Below are 15,059 nucleotides of genomic sequence, written 5' to 3'. Positions count from 1 at the left end.
GGTTCCATGAAGATATGCCAGCCATCAAAGTGGTGGCCAGGAGCAGAAGAGCAAGCCACAGTGGGACATGAAGAGGAGGTGTTTGGATTTATACCTCACCTTTCTCTCATGTAAGAAGACTCAAAGAGGCTTACAAACTCCTTTCTCTTCCTCTCTCCACAGACATCTTATGAGGTAGGTGGGACTGAGAGAGTTCTGAATGATTAGCCCAAGGTCACCCAATAGGAATGTACCATATATACTCGAGCATAAGTCGACTTTTTCAGCACATTTTTTATGCTGAAAAAGCCCCCCTCAGCTTATACTCGAGTATATGTGGTAATTGCAAGATGGCCGCTAGAGCTGTGGCACACCGAGAAAGGAGATCACACCAGCTGTGGCAGAAGTATTTTGCCTGCATCCAACTTTGAGTATTAAATTCACCTTTTGTGTTTTTATGTAAAGCTAGGCTTGTAAATCCTCCAGCTTTGATAAAGTCACAGTCTTTGCAATTAGAGTTGCTCCATTGGCTCTGAATGGCGTGTTAGGTATTACTCTGTGCCCTTGAAATTTGTGTTCTGATAGGCATGGCATCCTCTTGGAGAGAGATTCCATTGCATTTGGAGCGTTTAAAGACTGCAAAATGCAAGTCAAGATTTGTTACTAGTAAATCAGGTCAAGCTGAGTTTCTGTGTAAATTCCTCTCTGTAAAGCAGTATAAATTAAAGCTGAAAAGATAGGGTCTTACAGTTCTAAGGACAGAAATACCCTCTGTGCTATTTAGCTAGTGCGGTAGGAGACAAAGAGACACTGTGGATATTCCTAATGGCTAAATCTTACCTTTGAATAAAATATGTCCCTGTCAGGCTGCGCCATTATCGGCCTGCCAAAGTGCACGTCTCCAAGACCAGCAACAGCTGGGCATATCACCTCCGCCACCCCAAGGCCATGGACCCTCTTTCCTTTGTTCGCATGTAACTAGTTCAGTAGAGCTTACTGAGTACTTCTTATCTTTCTTTCACAGGGTGTAACTCGCCTTTCCCAAAACAATGAATCTGTAGTACTGTCTTTCTCTGCCTTTCTTATGCTGATATTGTGGGAATGCAAAGGCTTTCTGGGTTGAACCAAACTGTAACCTTAAGGTATATACTAGGGCCAGGGAGTTTGAATCTCATATTCAGCTACCTGGCCATTGAGCTGACACAGTTCTGATTAAAGCTCTTGAACCTTTCCTAAGTCTTGTCATTGACTGGAGTACCAGACCCTTACAGTCCCTGAACATGCAAGGATAAAAGCGTACACTATTCACAAGGTGGTGCTAGCAAACAGTATTTGCTTCCTTTAAAAACTGCCTTGCTTAATGACATTTTAAAAATTCTAGTGAGCCATTTTTGAGGGAGGCCTTGTGGGTACTCACAGTCTTTGCCATGAAGCAGCCAGGCAGTCTCCCTTCTTGCCTTCATCCTGTTCGTCCTCTGATCATGAAGATTGCTTTTAGTCAACTTTTCTTACAACCAGTGAGATACCTTCATGAATTTTATTGGTATCTATTTTATTTTTGAAATTTACCAGTAGCTGCTGCATTTCCCACCCTAGAGTTATACTTGAGTCAATAAGTTTCCCAGTTTTTTGTGGTAAAATTAGGTGCCTCAATTTATATTCGGGTTGACTTATACTCAAGTGAATGAGTATATATATATATGGGGAAACAAACCTGATTCATCAGATAAGACTCTGCCGCTTATGTGGAGGAGTAAGGAATTAAACCCAGTTCTCCAGATTTGAGTTCACTTTATCTTAACCACTACTAGGGTTGGTAAATGGGGAAAAAATTTGGCCCCGGTTTGAATTCGGGTCCAGTTTGGGTGTATGGGGTCAGATCCCCCCATATCCGAGCCTGCCAGGCTCGGATACACCCGAATTTGGTGTGACATCCAAGATTCTTGGATGCGTTTTTATTTTTTGCTGTTTTTCACGTTTTGGCCTGCTGGGGCGCATTTTTAAAGGTATTGGCATGAACTTTTCAGGGCATCTTCTGAATACTGTCCTGATGATGTCCCCCAAGTTTGGTGTAGTTTGGTTCAGGGGGGTACCAAACTTGGGAGGTATCATCAGGACAGTCTCCTGGTGATACCCTGAAATTTTGGTACTGATATGTTTAGAAATGCACCCCCTGCAGGCCAAAACGTGAAAAACACCCAAAAAATTAAAACACAATTCGGCTGGTGATTCGAATCCCATGGATTCGGATCAGATGGGATTCGGACAGCTCAGATTCGGACCCTGCTCGTCCGAATCTGTCCAAATCAATGCAGATTTGGCCAAAATCCAGATTTGGACCATCTGAATCTACAACCCTAACCACTACACCACACAATGACATCACTCAAGTCCTAGCCATCGATGGGAGAATCCAAAGAAAGGGGACACTAGTGAATAGGAGGTGAGTGGCAAGAGACCCCCTGTGAGATTTGGGGACTCTCTAAATAAGACTGTAGTATCCAGTTCAGGAGAAGGCTGAACTGTTCCAAGTTTTTGAACTGGAAATCGCCCCACGCTTTTAATTTAATCCACCATTGCAGTAACCCCATTCATCATTATGGATGACAGATACATTTCAGGTATTCTGAATACTACGGGAACTACAACAAGGAAATCTGTCTGCTCTCAAAGGTTTAAAAGAACAGGGATGTTTTCTCTGTGGAGAAATCAAGCAATTGCAAACTATTTTTGCTTTCTAGCTCTATGCCTGCAGAAATAGGTAATGTGGACAAAACTAAAGGATGGAGACTGCTGTATATCAAACAACTAACTGGGTATTCTGTTTGTCCCTGTATGATGTGAATTCATAAGTCTGAAACAGTATTTTCTCTTCTTTACTCCCTCTCCCAACTTACAGTAATTCTTTCATCTTTGTCATCCAGAGGAGATCCATCCTTTTTCCATGATATTGTAGGCTCAGGATGGCCTCTTGGAGGTTGGCATTCCATTACAGCTGGCTCACTTACAGCTACCATGACATCTGCAGGGTTTTGTCTGAAGTCATCACGTAGTACTGAAAGATTGAAGGGAAGGGGGAAAAAAGCAAAATAACTAAAATAGATGAGATAGCTAAAACATTTTCTCCAAAACTAGGATAAAATGAACCTGATTTTACAAACTGAATTACAAGTTCATGAATACAATATTATCCTATGTCAACTCTTCACTATGGAGTTGTATACATTTAGATGCAAAATCTTTTGTTTTTCAGCCTGTACTTCAGGCAATGTAAGCAGTTATGAAGGTTGTCACAGATACATTACAGTGGCCCACGGGCAGATACATTACAGTGGCCCATGATCAAGAGGGGAGTTTGCCAGGTGGCATTAGACCCTTCCAGATGCAAAAAATTTGCTTCTTTGTAATTTAAAGAACTCTTAGGAAACAAGAGAACTGGTATCAGAGGATGCATTTGACAACTCATCCCAAAATAGCAACCCAGCAGACACTGTACTGCATATTATAATGTGGTTGACCTATAAATATTTGATTACGTTACAGGGAAAGTGCACACAGGCATCTTCCGCATGGGTCAAATATTTCGTGGTAGGGGCGGGATGTAACTTGGTTTGGGTGGAAACTTCACATACTTCCCGCCCCTAAACCAGGTGAATCCCAGGTAAAAAACCCCACGCCGGGTTTTACATGAATTGCACTTTCCATGATTCTTTTTGTAAAACCCAACATGAAGGTGGGGCTGAGCAAACGGCCCCGGCGGGGAGTTGAGTTGATGGTGGCTGCGCATCCCCTTTGCCCCCACCCTGCACCTGTGTGGCCACCCCCCACGCAGGTGGGGGGTGACAGGCTGGTTGCAGCTGTGATGCCGGCTGGGCTGGGGAAAGGAGCCACAGGGATGCGGGGCACAGGAGGCAGCTGTGGCTCCATGTGGTTCTGCAGGCCCCTGCCCTGGGCCATGTGAACGGCCCAGGGCAGTTTCGGAGTCATGAATCCCAGCTGCCTGCCGGGATATTTGGCCCATGCGGAAAGGGCCGGAGGTGCACAGACAAGCATGCAGTCAATAGCAAGGTTGTGGGCTGCAAGTAATGCACTGCTGGTAGGCCATATACACAGTTATATACACAACTGGCTGAGCATCTGAGTGCGGCTGCTATCTCTACTGCACTGCTTTCATCTGAATGCTTTTTGAATGCAAATATAGCAGTGTAGTCCACTGAAAGCATAAAACATCCTAAAATACACAGTCCCATCTACATAATTCCCATCTAGTGCAGAATATGCATTTGGCTATTTCATCCCAACACAAACCACTTTCCCCACAGATCTGCATTTGTATAGCTAGACTTTGATCAAAACCTATATCAGAACCAATTTATATGCAAATATGTGGGCACCCACAAACGCCTACGAATCCCCAGAGAATAATTTTTAGGTACCCTACAAGTAGGCTCATTTCATTATTCTACACCTTTGATGCAATCCTGTGTCTTTTATACCTGCTTGAGTTAAATCCTATTAAATCCTATTACTTTTGACTCCTTGGCTCCTACATATTCTCTGCTTTATTTTTAAATTCCTCTTCCTGAATGTCAAGCTGTCATTAAATTGTGTTTCTCCACACACTTGAGACAATAATGGAGCCAACATTGCTGTCCTTTAAGATCTACAAGACCACGGCCACACCGCCCAGAAAACCCACAACAACCAGAAGAAGAAGAGTTTGAATTTATACCCCCCCTTTCTCTCCTGTAAGGAGACTCAAAGGGGCTTTCAATCTCCTTTCCCCTCCCACAACAAACACCCTATGTGGTGGGTAGGGCTGAGAGAGCTCCAAAGAGCTGTGACTAGCCCAAGGTCGCCCAGCTAGCATGTGTTAGAGTGCACAGGCTAATCTGAATTCCCCAGATAAACCTCCACAGCTCAAGTGGCAGAGCGGGGAATCAAACCCCGTTCTCCAGATTACAGTGCACCTGCTGTTAACCATTACGCCACTGCTGCTCCTTGATATGTCATAGTGTTGAAAATGCAATGATAAAAATGCAGTGATGTCTACATCTTTCTAGAGAATGAAGTTGTAAAATAGTGTTATGTAAAATTTAATACTATAATATTTAAAGTTAAGAATACATTAATTCAGAATACAATGCTCTAGGTAATTAAAGTTGCCTTTCAAATATTGTACATTGGGTGAACATGAGCAATCCATGCTGGACACAGGTTATTCTATAAACTGCATAAAAGAATAGTAAGTTACAAGAAAAAAGATAAGGTTTGTTGTAAAACTTTTCTCACTAGCCTGCATTCCACCCCCCCTCAGCAGAGTCTTCAGCTGCTCCCCTGAAATCCTCAGTGAAGTTTGCCTTTACAATTGGACCCAGAACCACTCTCAGCATCCAACACCAGTGCGGATAGGCGTGTGTTGACTCCCAGCACTTGCTGGAGATAGGCCCAGAGCCACTCCCAGAATCAGTTCAAAAAGTGAATACATTATCAATCAGCACACACAACTTAATTTGGGTGGAATTTTAGCCATCGATGTATTCTTTTAACATTTCAGATTTTTCTGCAACCTTGGGAAGTTCCCCAAATTTGAAGAAAACTCTGTTTATTGTTGGTGTGGCTCTGATCTACAGATTCAGGTAACTGCAGATAGGGACCACACATCAATATTAGTATATAGATAAGCTGGAAAGACTTCTTAGGCTGGAAAAAAGCTTCAAACTTTGCTCAGTAGACTGGGAAGATAGGGGTAGACTCCATTCCAATATTTACTGCCTTGAAATTCTAATTGTCATAGCTTAACAAAACTGTTCTAAGAATCAGGTTGACAAGATTTTATTAGATCTCAAGATTGTATCAGCAGTCTAAAATGGAGAATAACTTTTACAGGATCATGCAATAAAATTGTTTCTAATGTTGCTTTACAACCCTTAAACACCTTTCATTTCTGAAAAAGCTCATAAAATCAAAACCCAAATCTCTCAGAAACCTCCTTAGATTCTTTCTAAATACTTTAAAGCAACAAAGAAGTTTAATTCCAGTCTAATAAAGCAAATTGGGTAATTTGTACATGTGTTAGACTAAAATCTACAAGTATTCTATCTTGCCTAAACTGAGGACTTTTCACCAGTTAACCATAGAACACAAAATACCTTAGGAAAGCATCAAAGAATTAAGACTAGATACTGCAAAATACTGGTTTAAATTCCATTTACAATTAAATATTTTGATTTTAACATTACATAATGAAAAGATATCAGAATGTAATCCATTAAAGATTACTCTGAAGATAGCAATGATGTAATTATTTTTGCAGCGGTAAAAGTGATACATAGTTTGGGATTGCCTCAGGCCCTGGCAATTGAACATAAAGTTATAAATTTAAAGACTGCTCCTCTTGCTCAAAAAGTAATTCTCTCAGAGTCTTTTATAAACTGGATCTCAAGTGTGAACCTATATATTTCCTTTTCAAGGGGTAGTAGCAATACATCCCCTTCGGGGATGGGGCGGTCTACAAATCCAAATAATAAATAAATAAAATATTAGTAAAGTGTTTTATTTTGTTTTCTAAGGCTTAATTTTCAGCATGTGAACCTTTTTTGCAAACATTAAAAAATTTGGTCAAATGGCTCTTGTCCTCTTTTGATTTTTTGCCTTTGGCCAAAAGTCTGATCTCAAACTCTGCAATCTTTACTTTAATTTGCATTCTCACATAATTTTTTGCTTGAATACATCTGTACTGCTTGTATGTCAAAGTTTGTTGATAGCCCAATTGTTTATTTACTCATGAATTCTGCACATTATCTTCATAATAGGAACATTTGTGCCAATCCGATCCCTTGCTTTTTAAAAATATTACTTGCAAAGTCAAAGAATAACTCTAGTCCCTGTTGGTCCTGCTTGATTGCTCTTAGGGAAAGAAATCATTACAGTGCTTTGGGTTGAGGAAAATAATTGTGGTGTGCAAATTGGTGACTATTTCGGAATTTGTCATATGGGTGATTTAAGTAAGCCAAGCCACAGCTGTTACCTTCCATGCTGGGGCTTCCATTTACAAGACGCCACCTGTGTAATCTGTAGTAACTGACATCACTAAATTTAGAATCACCAAAGTTTACTGGAATTTCTGTCACACCCCCAGGGATATTTTGCAGATTTAACCAGACCTGTCCTCTTGGTGAGTACAGGATTTTAAAAAAATTACATTATTTGTTATTAAGCACATGACCCTAATGTATTGTGTAACTGAGCTTTCCTTTCTGGGAACATTGTCCATTATGGGTCCAAATTCAGCATAAAGACCTTCGGTAATACAAAATATTGATTACTCCTTTTTATTTTGAAAATAAACAGACCACAGTATTCAGTATAAATTAGAGTGTGTTCTAATGTTATTTTCAATGTTATACAAAATCACTTGCCAGGTCACCAGTGAAGTTCTTGCTCTTGATGATTGATCAAACTCCTCCTTTCTTTTTTGTTGAAACCCCAGAAAAGGAATCAGTTCTTTGGTCTTCCTGCAACCTTAGCCTATACTGCCTCAAGACCCATTTCTGACTATAAATATTACACCTGTGGCCATTCATTGTGTGTGTGGGTGTGTGTGGGTGTGTGTGTGTGGGGGGATTCCTGCATATACCCCAGTATTCATGGGGGCTCCTTTTCCATCTCAGATGCCATTTCTGTTGGACCCTTCATCTGCAAAAATCTCTATCCCACGTCCTCCTTTTCTTTTAGTAACCTCTTATATGCTTTATGTGCATATACTTGATTAAATATAGACAACATAGACAATTTTGGTTTATTCTTTTTTATTGCTATTAATAAAACTCCATTATTAATTATACATCAGCCTGCTCATCTAAGAGATTTCATCTGGACGATGTTTGCAGACACAGGTTACAGATCTCAGTTACTCCTTCTCACAAAGCTCTGTCACCAAAAGCTAATTCCCCCAACTAAAAGTGAAGGCAGAACAGTGGCGTACCATCAATGGGGACATGTGGCATCCCATGCCTGCCATTCTGTCACGGGGGAGGGGGAGCTGAGAACTGGCTGGGTCCCTGTGTCGTGGAACCCAGCCAGTGCTCAGTGGCTGCCCACATTATGAAATGGTGGGTGCCACAAGTGGACTGAGGTGATTGCTGCAGCTGAAGCCGCAGGCTGGCTCCCAACACTTTCAGGGCAGGCGTGACCTCCTATAGAGGGGGGGGTGGCAGCAGCCGTCCCCGGCTAGGAGCCTATTGGGCACTCCCAGTCCAGGTTAGCTGCTGCTGCCCCTCCACCTCCATCAGAGGCCATGAGCAGGCACCCACCTCTGATGGAGGTGGAAGGCAGACTGGAAGCACCCAGCAGGCTCCTGGACTGGGCTGGTTGCTGCTGCTCCCCCCTCAATCGGAGGCTGTGAGCAGGTCAATGCTTCCAATAGAGAGGGGCAACTTGCGAGCACCTGGCAGGCTCCCGGTTCGGCTACTGCCATCCCGCCTCCCACCTCTATTGCCCACCTCTGTTGTCTTGCCCACGAGCAGGAGAACCTAAAAAAAGGAAATATTTTTTTTAAAAAGTGGGAGGGAAATGCTATTGATCTTTACTGAAATCTTTTTAAGAGTGGCCAGGGTTCAGCTTCACCATATGTATTGGTAATACTCAGAATTACTCAGAAATAATTACCATTGGGTTTACTTATTGAGGCTTATTCCCAAGTATTTGTGTAGGAGAGTTCACCTTTGAAAAAATAAAGCAGGGGTACCAAATAAGGCCTCTGATCCTGCCAATCAAGTGCTGTTTACACCGAATAATAGTGGATCAGAGGGTCATCCCTCTTTTACCAGGTGGCAGTACCTCCACTTAGAAACTTTTTGTACATAAAGCAGTTCAGTTTGACTTCTCTTTTTTAATTTGTAAGCCTCAGGGAAGGGATTCTCTATTCCTTTTGTCTGTGCACAGCTTGTGTCAGCATCAGTGTACTTAATATTAATTGTTGCAAGCCACTTTAGGACACATTTTATATCTAGAAAGCAGGATTACATATAAAATAACATACAATGTACAAGGGGGTACCCACAAGGACTTGTGAGAGGCATCTCTTTTTCCCAAACTGCATTATTTTCTCTTTTTCCTAAAAGCCCCCATAATCTCTCATTTTTGTGCTTTCTTATCTGCTTCCTATTCAAGATTCAACAAGTCAATTTATCTGCCTTTTTTTCTTCAGCTTGTCCTGTCTCCCGCCCACCCCTAGCAAACTTTACCTTAAAAAAATAATATCCCAGTCATATCCCAAATCCCTCATCAGTTTTTTTCAGGTTTTTATTTACATTATTCAGTTTTATTGGCTTTTGGAGTGAGGTGTGGGGGAGAGGACTGAATGCTTTGCACAGCACACCATTCAGTTTTTCCTGCCACCACTTCCCAAGTCTTCTCGGACTTAGGAAATGGCAGTGGGGGGGGGGAGGGGAGCAATCTGAAAGCTTGCCCTGGGCTAAGCAATTTTTCCCACCACAGCTTCTCAAGCACACGTGTGTGTGTGTGTGTGTGTGTGTGTGTGTGTGTGTGTGTGTGTGTGTGTGTGTGTAAAAAGAAAAAAAATTAACCTGATAGGTGTTTGATTTACTGAACATTTCTGGGTTTTTAAAAGTCAAACATGAAATTTACCAATAAAAATAAGTTTGGGTCACAATAAGTAACTGTGGCAGCTGTTATACATCCTGTGGCAGCTGTTATATACGCACACACACACAGAATCCAGAAAGGCGCATCACAAAGCTAAGAATGTTCAAAAATGAATAAATACAAAACAGTCATATCTTCACTGTTAACAGACTTTCAATATTCATTCATTCATTCATTCCCTTTATTAGGGATAGGATAAAGCAACAATAAGACTAACAATAACAATAATAAAAGGTTATTAGGTGATCAACCGGAGTGCACAGTTGTTGATAAAGCTGTTGCCAAAAACTTTGCTACATCTGCAGTTCTTTTAGTGCAGCTTGTCTTGGTCAGAAATGGCAAGACACAAATTAATGTGAAGTTCAAATGCTTAAACGAGAGACTCCCTGAGAGTTCTGTTAATGGCAGAAACAATACAAGGTAATATGAGCAAGTTGTTTTCTTTACTTATTTTGTGCAAATCCAAACATTGACCACAAGTTATTGCTTGTGAAAATGGGACTCAGCAGGAATCTACCCACAGAGAACAGCGCTACAGAGGAGGAGGACGATTTTAGACGAGCTTGCATAAAGAAGCGTCTCAATAAAGGGGATAAGAGATTTTTGAAGTAGGCCAGAAGGCATCCATCAGGTGGAAGAAGTCCATAGCTCAATGATGAGCAAGGCCTGTCAGTTTCAGATAGCAGTTTTTGTCTTTCCAGATCAAGTACTCTTTGTTTTAAAGTCTTGTTTTCAAAATTTAATATATACAGGTAGATCAGGGAGGTCTAGGCCCATTCTGCACGGGCCATTTAGACTGGCGTGGGGCCGGTAAAAATGCTGTTGTGGGGGAGAAGATTGCACAGCTGCAATTACACATTTTCCCCCCACAACGGCATTTTCTCGACTCACTCAGAGTGAGTCTTTTTGAAAATGGCGGCTTCCATCCGGTGCTGAGCAAATGGCATTGTGTAGAAGCCAGTGTTTTCCCTGCACCGCTCTCGGTCCCCTTTTACCTCCTGCCGGCTCCGGTTGCTCTGTAGAGGCCAGGAGACACGCCTCCTGGACTCCACCCCTGGAGGTGTTGTAATGGCCACGGAGGCATGTCTCCTGGCCTCCAGAGAGTGACTGGAGCCAGCAGGAGGTAAAAGGGGACTGGGAGTGGTGCAGCCCATGCAGAGGCTGAACCGCTGGCTGCTGGGCCAGTGGGGCTGTTCATGCGAATAGCCCTGGGGGTTACACTAGCATAGACTATGCCAGTGCACCCTCGCTCACGTTGCCCATGTGGAAAGAGCCCTAGTGTGTCACAAAAAGTTCCCATTGGAAGTATGAGTTATATTGCCTCATATGTTATTGCCTCATATGTTATTATCTTTTCCCCCCTAGTTTTTGTCCTGATGTGAAATTCCTGCTATGACACACATTCACAGATTTGTTTTGCTATGGTCTTTAGAATAAGAGACCTAAGACAGACCTTTGCCTAGACATTAGGAACTAGATCTCTACCTACCTAGATCTTCTCTTCGGCCCCTTCCGCATACGCAAAATAATGCATTTTCAAACCACTTTCACAACTGTTTGCAAGTGGATTTTGCCATTCCGCACAGCTTCAAAGAGCACTGAAAGCAGTTTGAAAGTGCATTATTCTGCATGTGCGGAATGAGCCTTCTTTTCTAGCTGCTATCAGTACTTCTGTCAGGCATAAAGATTGTTTCCTACCATAAATTCTTGCAAATGCATGCATGATATATATGGTGCCCACTTTTCACATTTGCATACAGACATAGCTAGAAGCAAATCAGCATTTCACAAATATTACAGCAAAAGCAGAGAACGTCAAACAGAATCTTCACATAAAATTATTAGCTTTTCTATACACAGACTGATAAGAATTATAACATTGACCTTTACCTGTCTAGATTAGAAAAAAAGAAAATAAATCTCAACACATATTTGTTCATTTGCGTATCAAATGTTGGAACACCAGGAAAAACTTTTTGTTCTATTATAAAGACTTATCGGTTTTCTGCTTAAACAAAATTGAATGGCATCTTCCATTACTTTGTAATTACAAATGATTGCTCACATTTTTAAAAGAAATGGTGCAACACCTTGCAGCTGCCAGGAAACAACATACATTTTTCTGTAACTATACTGAATGTTTTTATGGGTTATAAATTGTTATAAATTGTTTTTCTTTTACCTAGTTTTGTCTTATTGCCACAGTGAAAGTAATGTTGACATTTCATCACATGTCAATTGAACAATTAGGCAGAGAAAAAAAATCTCATGATGAAATTCTATTTTACAAATATCTTGTGCATTCGAATACCAAATAAATTATTGTATTGTAATAGTCCTTTGCAGCACTCAGCTATTTTGGATAATACAGCAGTAATTTTGGATAACACACCAGTAACAATGATAAAAAGTATACCTATTATTTTTTCTACCAAAAAATAAAATCAGCAGAGAAATTAATTCAGCCCTTCCTTAGATGATAAAATTCTTAAATTTATCTTTAATCTAAATGACATGCATCTTTCATAGAAATTATTATTCTTGTATATATATCCTTTAAAATGCAAATCTAAGGGTGTAAAATTCTACTGTCATTCAAATTGTTCTTAAAATTTATAGCCAAATGCAGTCAGTAAGAACAAAAATGAGTCATCATATGCACGTATCATAAAAGCACAGGCCACATAACAGTATCTGAAGGTTTAATTAAAAGAACAAATGAAGCATCTTTATGAGAATAACCAGTGTCATAAACAATGGAAATGCGCATTTTAATTTAAATAATTTCAAGAGCCCTCAGGGGATGGGGCGGTATATAAATACGATAATAAATAAATAAATAAAGATTTTGTAATTGAAAGTATTCTATATATTATCTTACACTCATACAATGCAAATGTGAATTAAACAATGAGACAGGAAAAAATCAACTGGATAGTTATAATTTAGGCTGAATATATAGCAGAGGAAAACATCTTGGTTATTAAATACTTCTTTATTATTAGTTTGAAAATGTTAAGTGATTAAACATTAAAAACTCATAGTTTTATATTATTTCTCATTTGGGTTAATGATCGATTACTATCATGATAACAGCATTATTACCTTGTTGAATGTATCCACAAGACATTTATTATTTAGGATCATAATTTTTGTAGTTTTTTTGATAGAAAAATATATTATGTTGAAACAAAAAGGAACATGTTGAAACATATAAACATGTTGAAACAAAAACATTACTCAGCATCTGAATTCTTCTTTCTGTCCCTGTTGCTTAAGAAGCACACATTCTGTTCCCAAGATATTTCAATAACCTACTGAACTGTTAGAATTATCTAAGTTGCCAAAAGGACACCTAATATGAAAGTTGCATATCATCCCCTCTGATTCTGGGGGTAAAATATATGAATCCATACAATAATTCTTTAATTTTTAATAAGATCATATTTCAATTTTCCAGAAATAGGATAATCTACTGTATTACACAACCATGCCACCTGCATTAGCAAATTATTACTTTTAACATACACAGTCCAATCCATATGGGAGAAGCTCTGCAGTGGCTGGGGACAAAGTGGCAAAAGTGCCACTACACCACCTCCAAAGGGGTTTCAGGTGGTGTGGAAAGGAGGCAGAACAAGAAACCTCCTGCTGCCCTAAAAGTCCTATTGGAGAAAAAGACTATACCACACTTTCCAGTAGCTTAAGTCTGGAGCTTGAGAGGCCATTCCAAGGTCATGACCTCAGTGGAAGCCAATTAAAGCCAGCTCTACCCTGGGAACATCCCAGAGCCACCCTCCCGCCCCCCGCTGTGCTGGCTGCTCTCCTATGCTGGTGTAGCTCTGGGGCAGTGGACATTTCTGGGTTTAGGCACTACAGAGCTGTGTGGCACCACCTGCTGGCATATTTGCTCTCTTCATTGGTGTAGGTGCCCCTTATGCTTTCAGATTGGACAAATGCACTGGCATGGGCCTCTGCTGTTTCACACCCCCTCCCCCCATCTGGATCTGGCTGTAAATCTCTTAAACTGTGGTAATCTAATACTATATGAAGAATATTTTTTATAATTTATCTATTCAATATGTGTAATATAAACTCAAAACATAACAAAACAATGTTGCATAATTAGTATATATGAGTTCAAAATTAATAACAACTACATTTAACAGTAAAATAAAATAAAGACTAACTTTTCAAAAACATACAAATCTACTTCTAACATGATGACATGCAATATCAAATCTACTATGACATAAGTACATACATGACGACAGAAGGGAAAAAAATACAAGGCCTAAAACACAGAATCTATTTTATCTATCTTTTGGATAACTATATGAAGAATATTATGCAAGAAACTCTAAACCACACATTTTCCACATGCACGTACCTTTTGACAGGTGTTGGAGTCAAACTATCTTTGCTACCCTTCTATGTTTGTGTAATAAAGTGCTAGAAGGGGACAGCACCACTCACTCTCCTAAACTAACTGAATAAGCATAACATGACATGAATAGTATTTCACAAATGTCTTTACAACTGTGGGAGGTTGTCTCAATCAACCTCTGTTTAACTCGAAAACTTCTTTTCTTCCAGTTATTGGCCCAATAAAGGAAACCATTTCATATATTTTGTGTTGTTCCTGCTGAACAGCCAACTAACTGTCAATGTGCTCTTTTCAGTCTGGTGAATGTTCTCCATTTAATTCAAAAGCTAAATGGTGAATACATAAATGTGCTTCCTTTCCTTTTAATTTCAATGTGTTTTTGTTAGACCTTCACCCTCATTCTCAATTGTAATAAATTACAGATGAATTTGCTTTCAACCATCCTTTGCTACCCTCTCTTGCTTTTGAATCCTCTCTTGCTTTTGAATCCCATCTCTTCACTCTATTACCTCTTCCAATAACTACTTTAGACTGTAAGCTTCTCTGGGAAGACCTCAGTATTCTTTTTTGTTTTTAAAATTCTGCCAGGTGCAGTGCACTAATACCAATAACAATAATCAGAGATTGTACAACAGTGATATCTAATCTCAGAAACAAAAGTCAAGTTATGAAAACATACTTAGGCACTCCGAAGTGACAGACTTTCAGCCCCATCTGAAACAGAGGCAGCAAGCTACAGCATCCCATCACTCTCATACAGGTATTGCAGAGGCATGAGGAGACTTGCAAAGTGAAAAGGCCTCCCTGCCGCTGAGAGGCCTGTATGAGCCTCAGTAGACTTTTTGATTGCTAACATTCGACATACAGGCTGCCAGCATAATGCCAGCAACGACCAGAAGGGAGCTAGCTAATGTTGGCTCCTCCCCTGACCACACCCCTTCCCCCACTCTATGCTGGCAACAGAGGCTTTGGGACACTGGGGGCTGGACACCAGTGGAATTGCCCCTCCAGGGGGCAAGAACCT

General features: G+C 40.4%; 1 protein-coding gene across 10 annotated transcripts in view; it reads right to left on the bottom strand.

Moving 5' to 3' along the window:
• ROBO1 (roundabout guidance receptor 1) overlaps nucleotides 1–15,059 on the bottom strand; it is a 669,323-nt gene that overhangs the window by 135,976 nt on the left and 518,288 nt on the right. For all 10 annotated transcript variants that reach the window (XM_048495370.1, XM_048495373.1, XM_048495374.1 and 7 more), the window contains one exon: nucleotides 2,877–3,034. In XM_048495370.1, coding sequence (XP_048351327.1) covers nucleotides 2,877–3,034 — 158 coding nt within the window. The remainder of the gene's footprint in view (nucleotides 1–2,876; nucleotides 3,035–15,059) is intronic.

Source organism: Sphaerodactylus townsendi, linkage group LG04 (genome assembly GCF_021028975.2).
Source record: "Sphaerodactylus townsendi isolate TG3544 linkage group LG04, MPM_Stown_v2.3, whole genome shotgun sequence".
Classification (NCBI taxonomy): domain Eukaryota; kingdom Metazoa; phylum Chordata; class Lepidosauria; order Squamata; family Sphaerodactylidae; genus Sphaerodactylus; species Sphaerodactylus townsendi.
The sequence above is the reverse complement of the archived record's forward strand: the minus strand, read 5'-3'. Positions and strand labels throughout refer to the sequence as shown.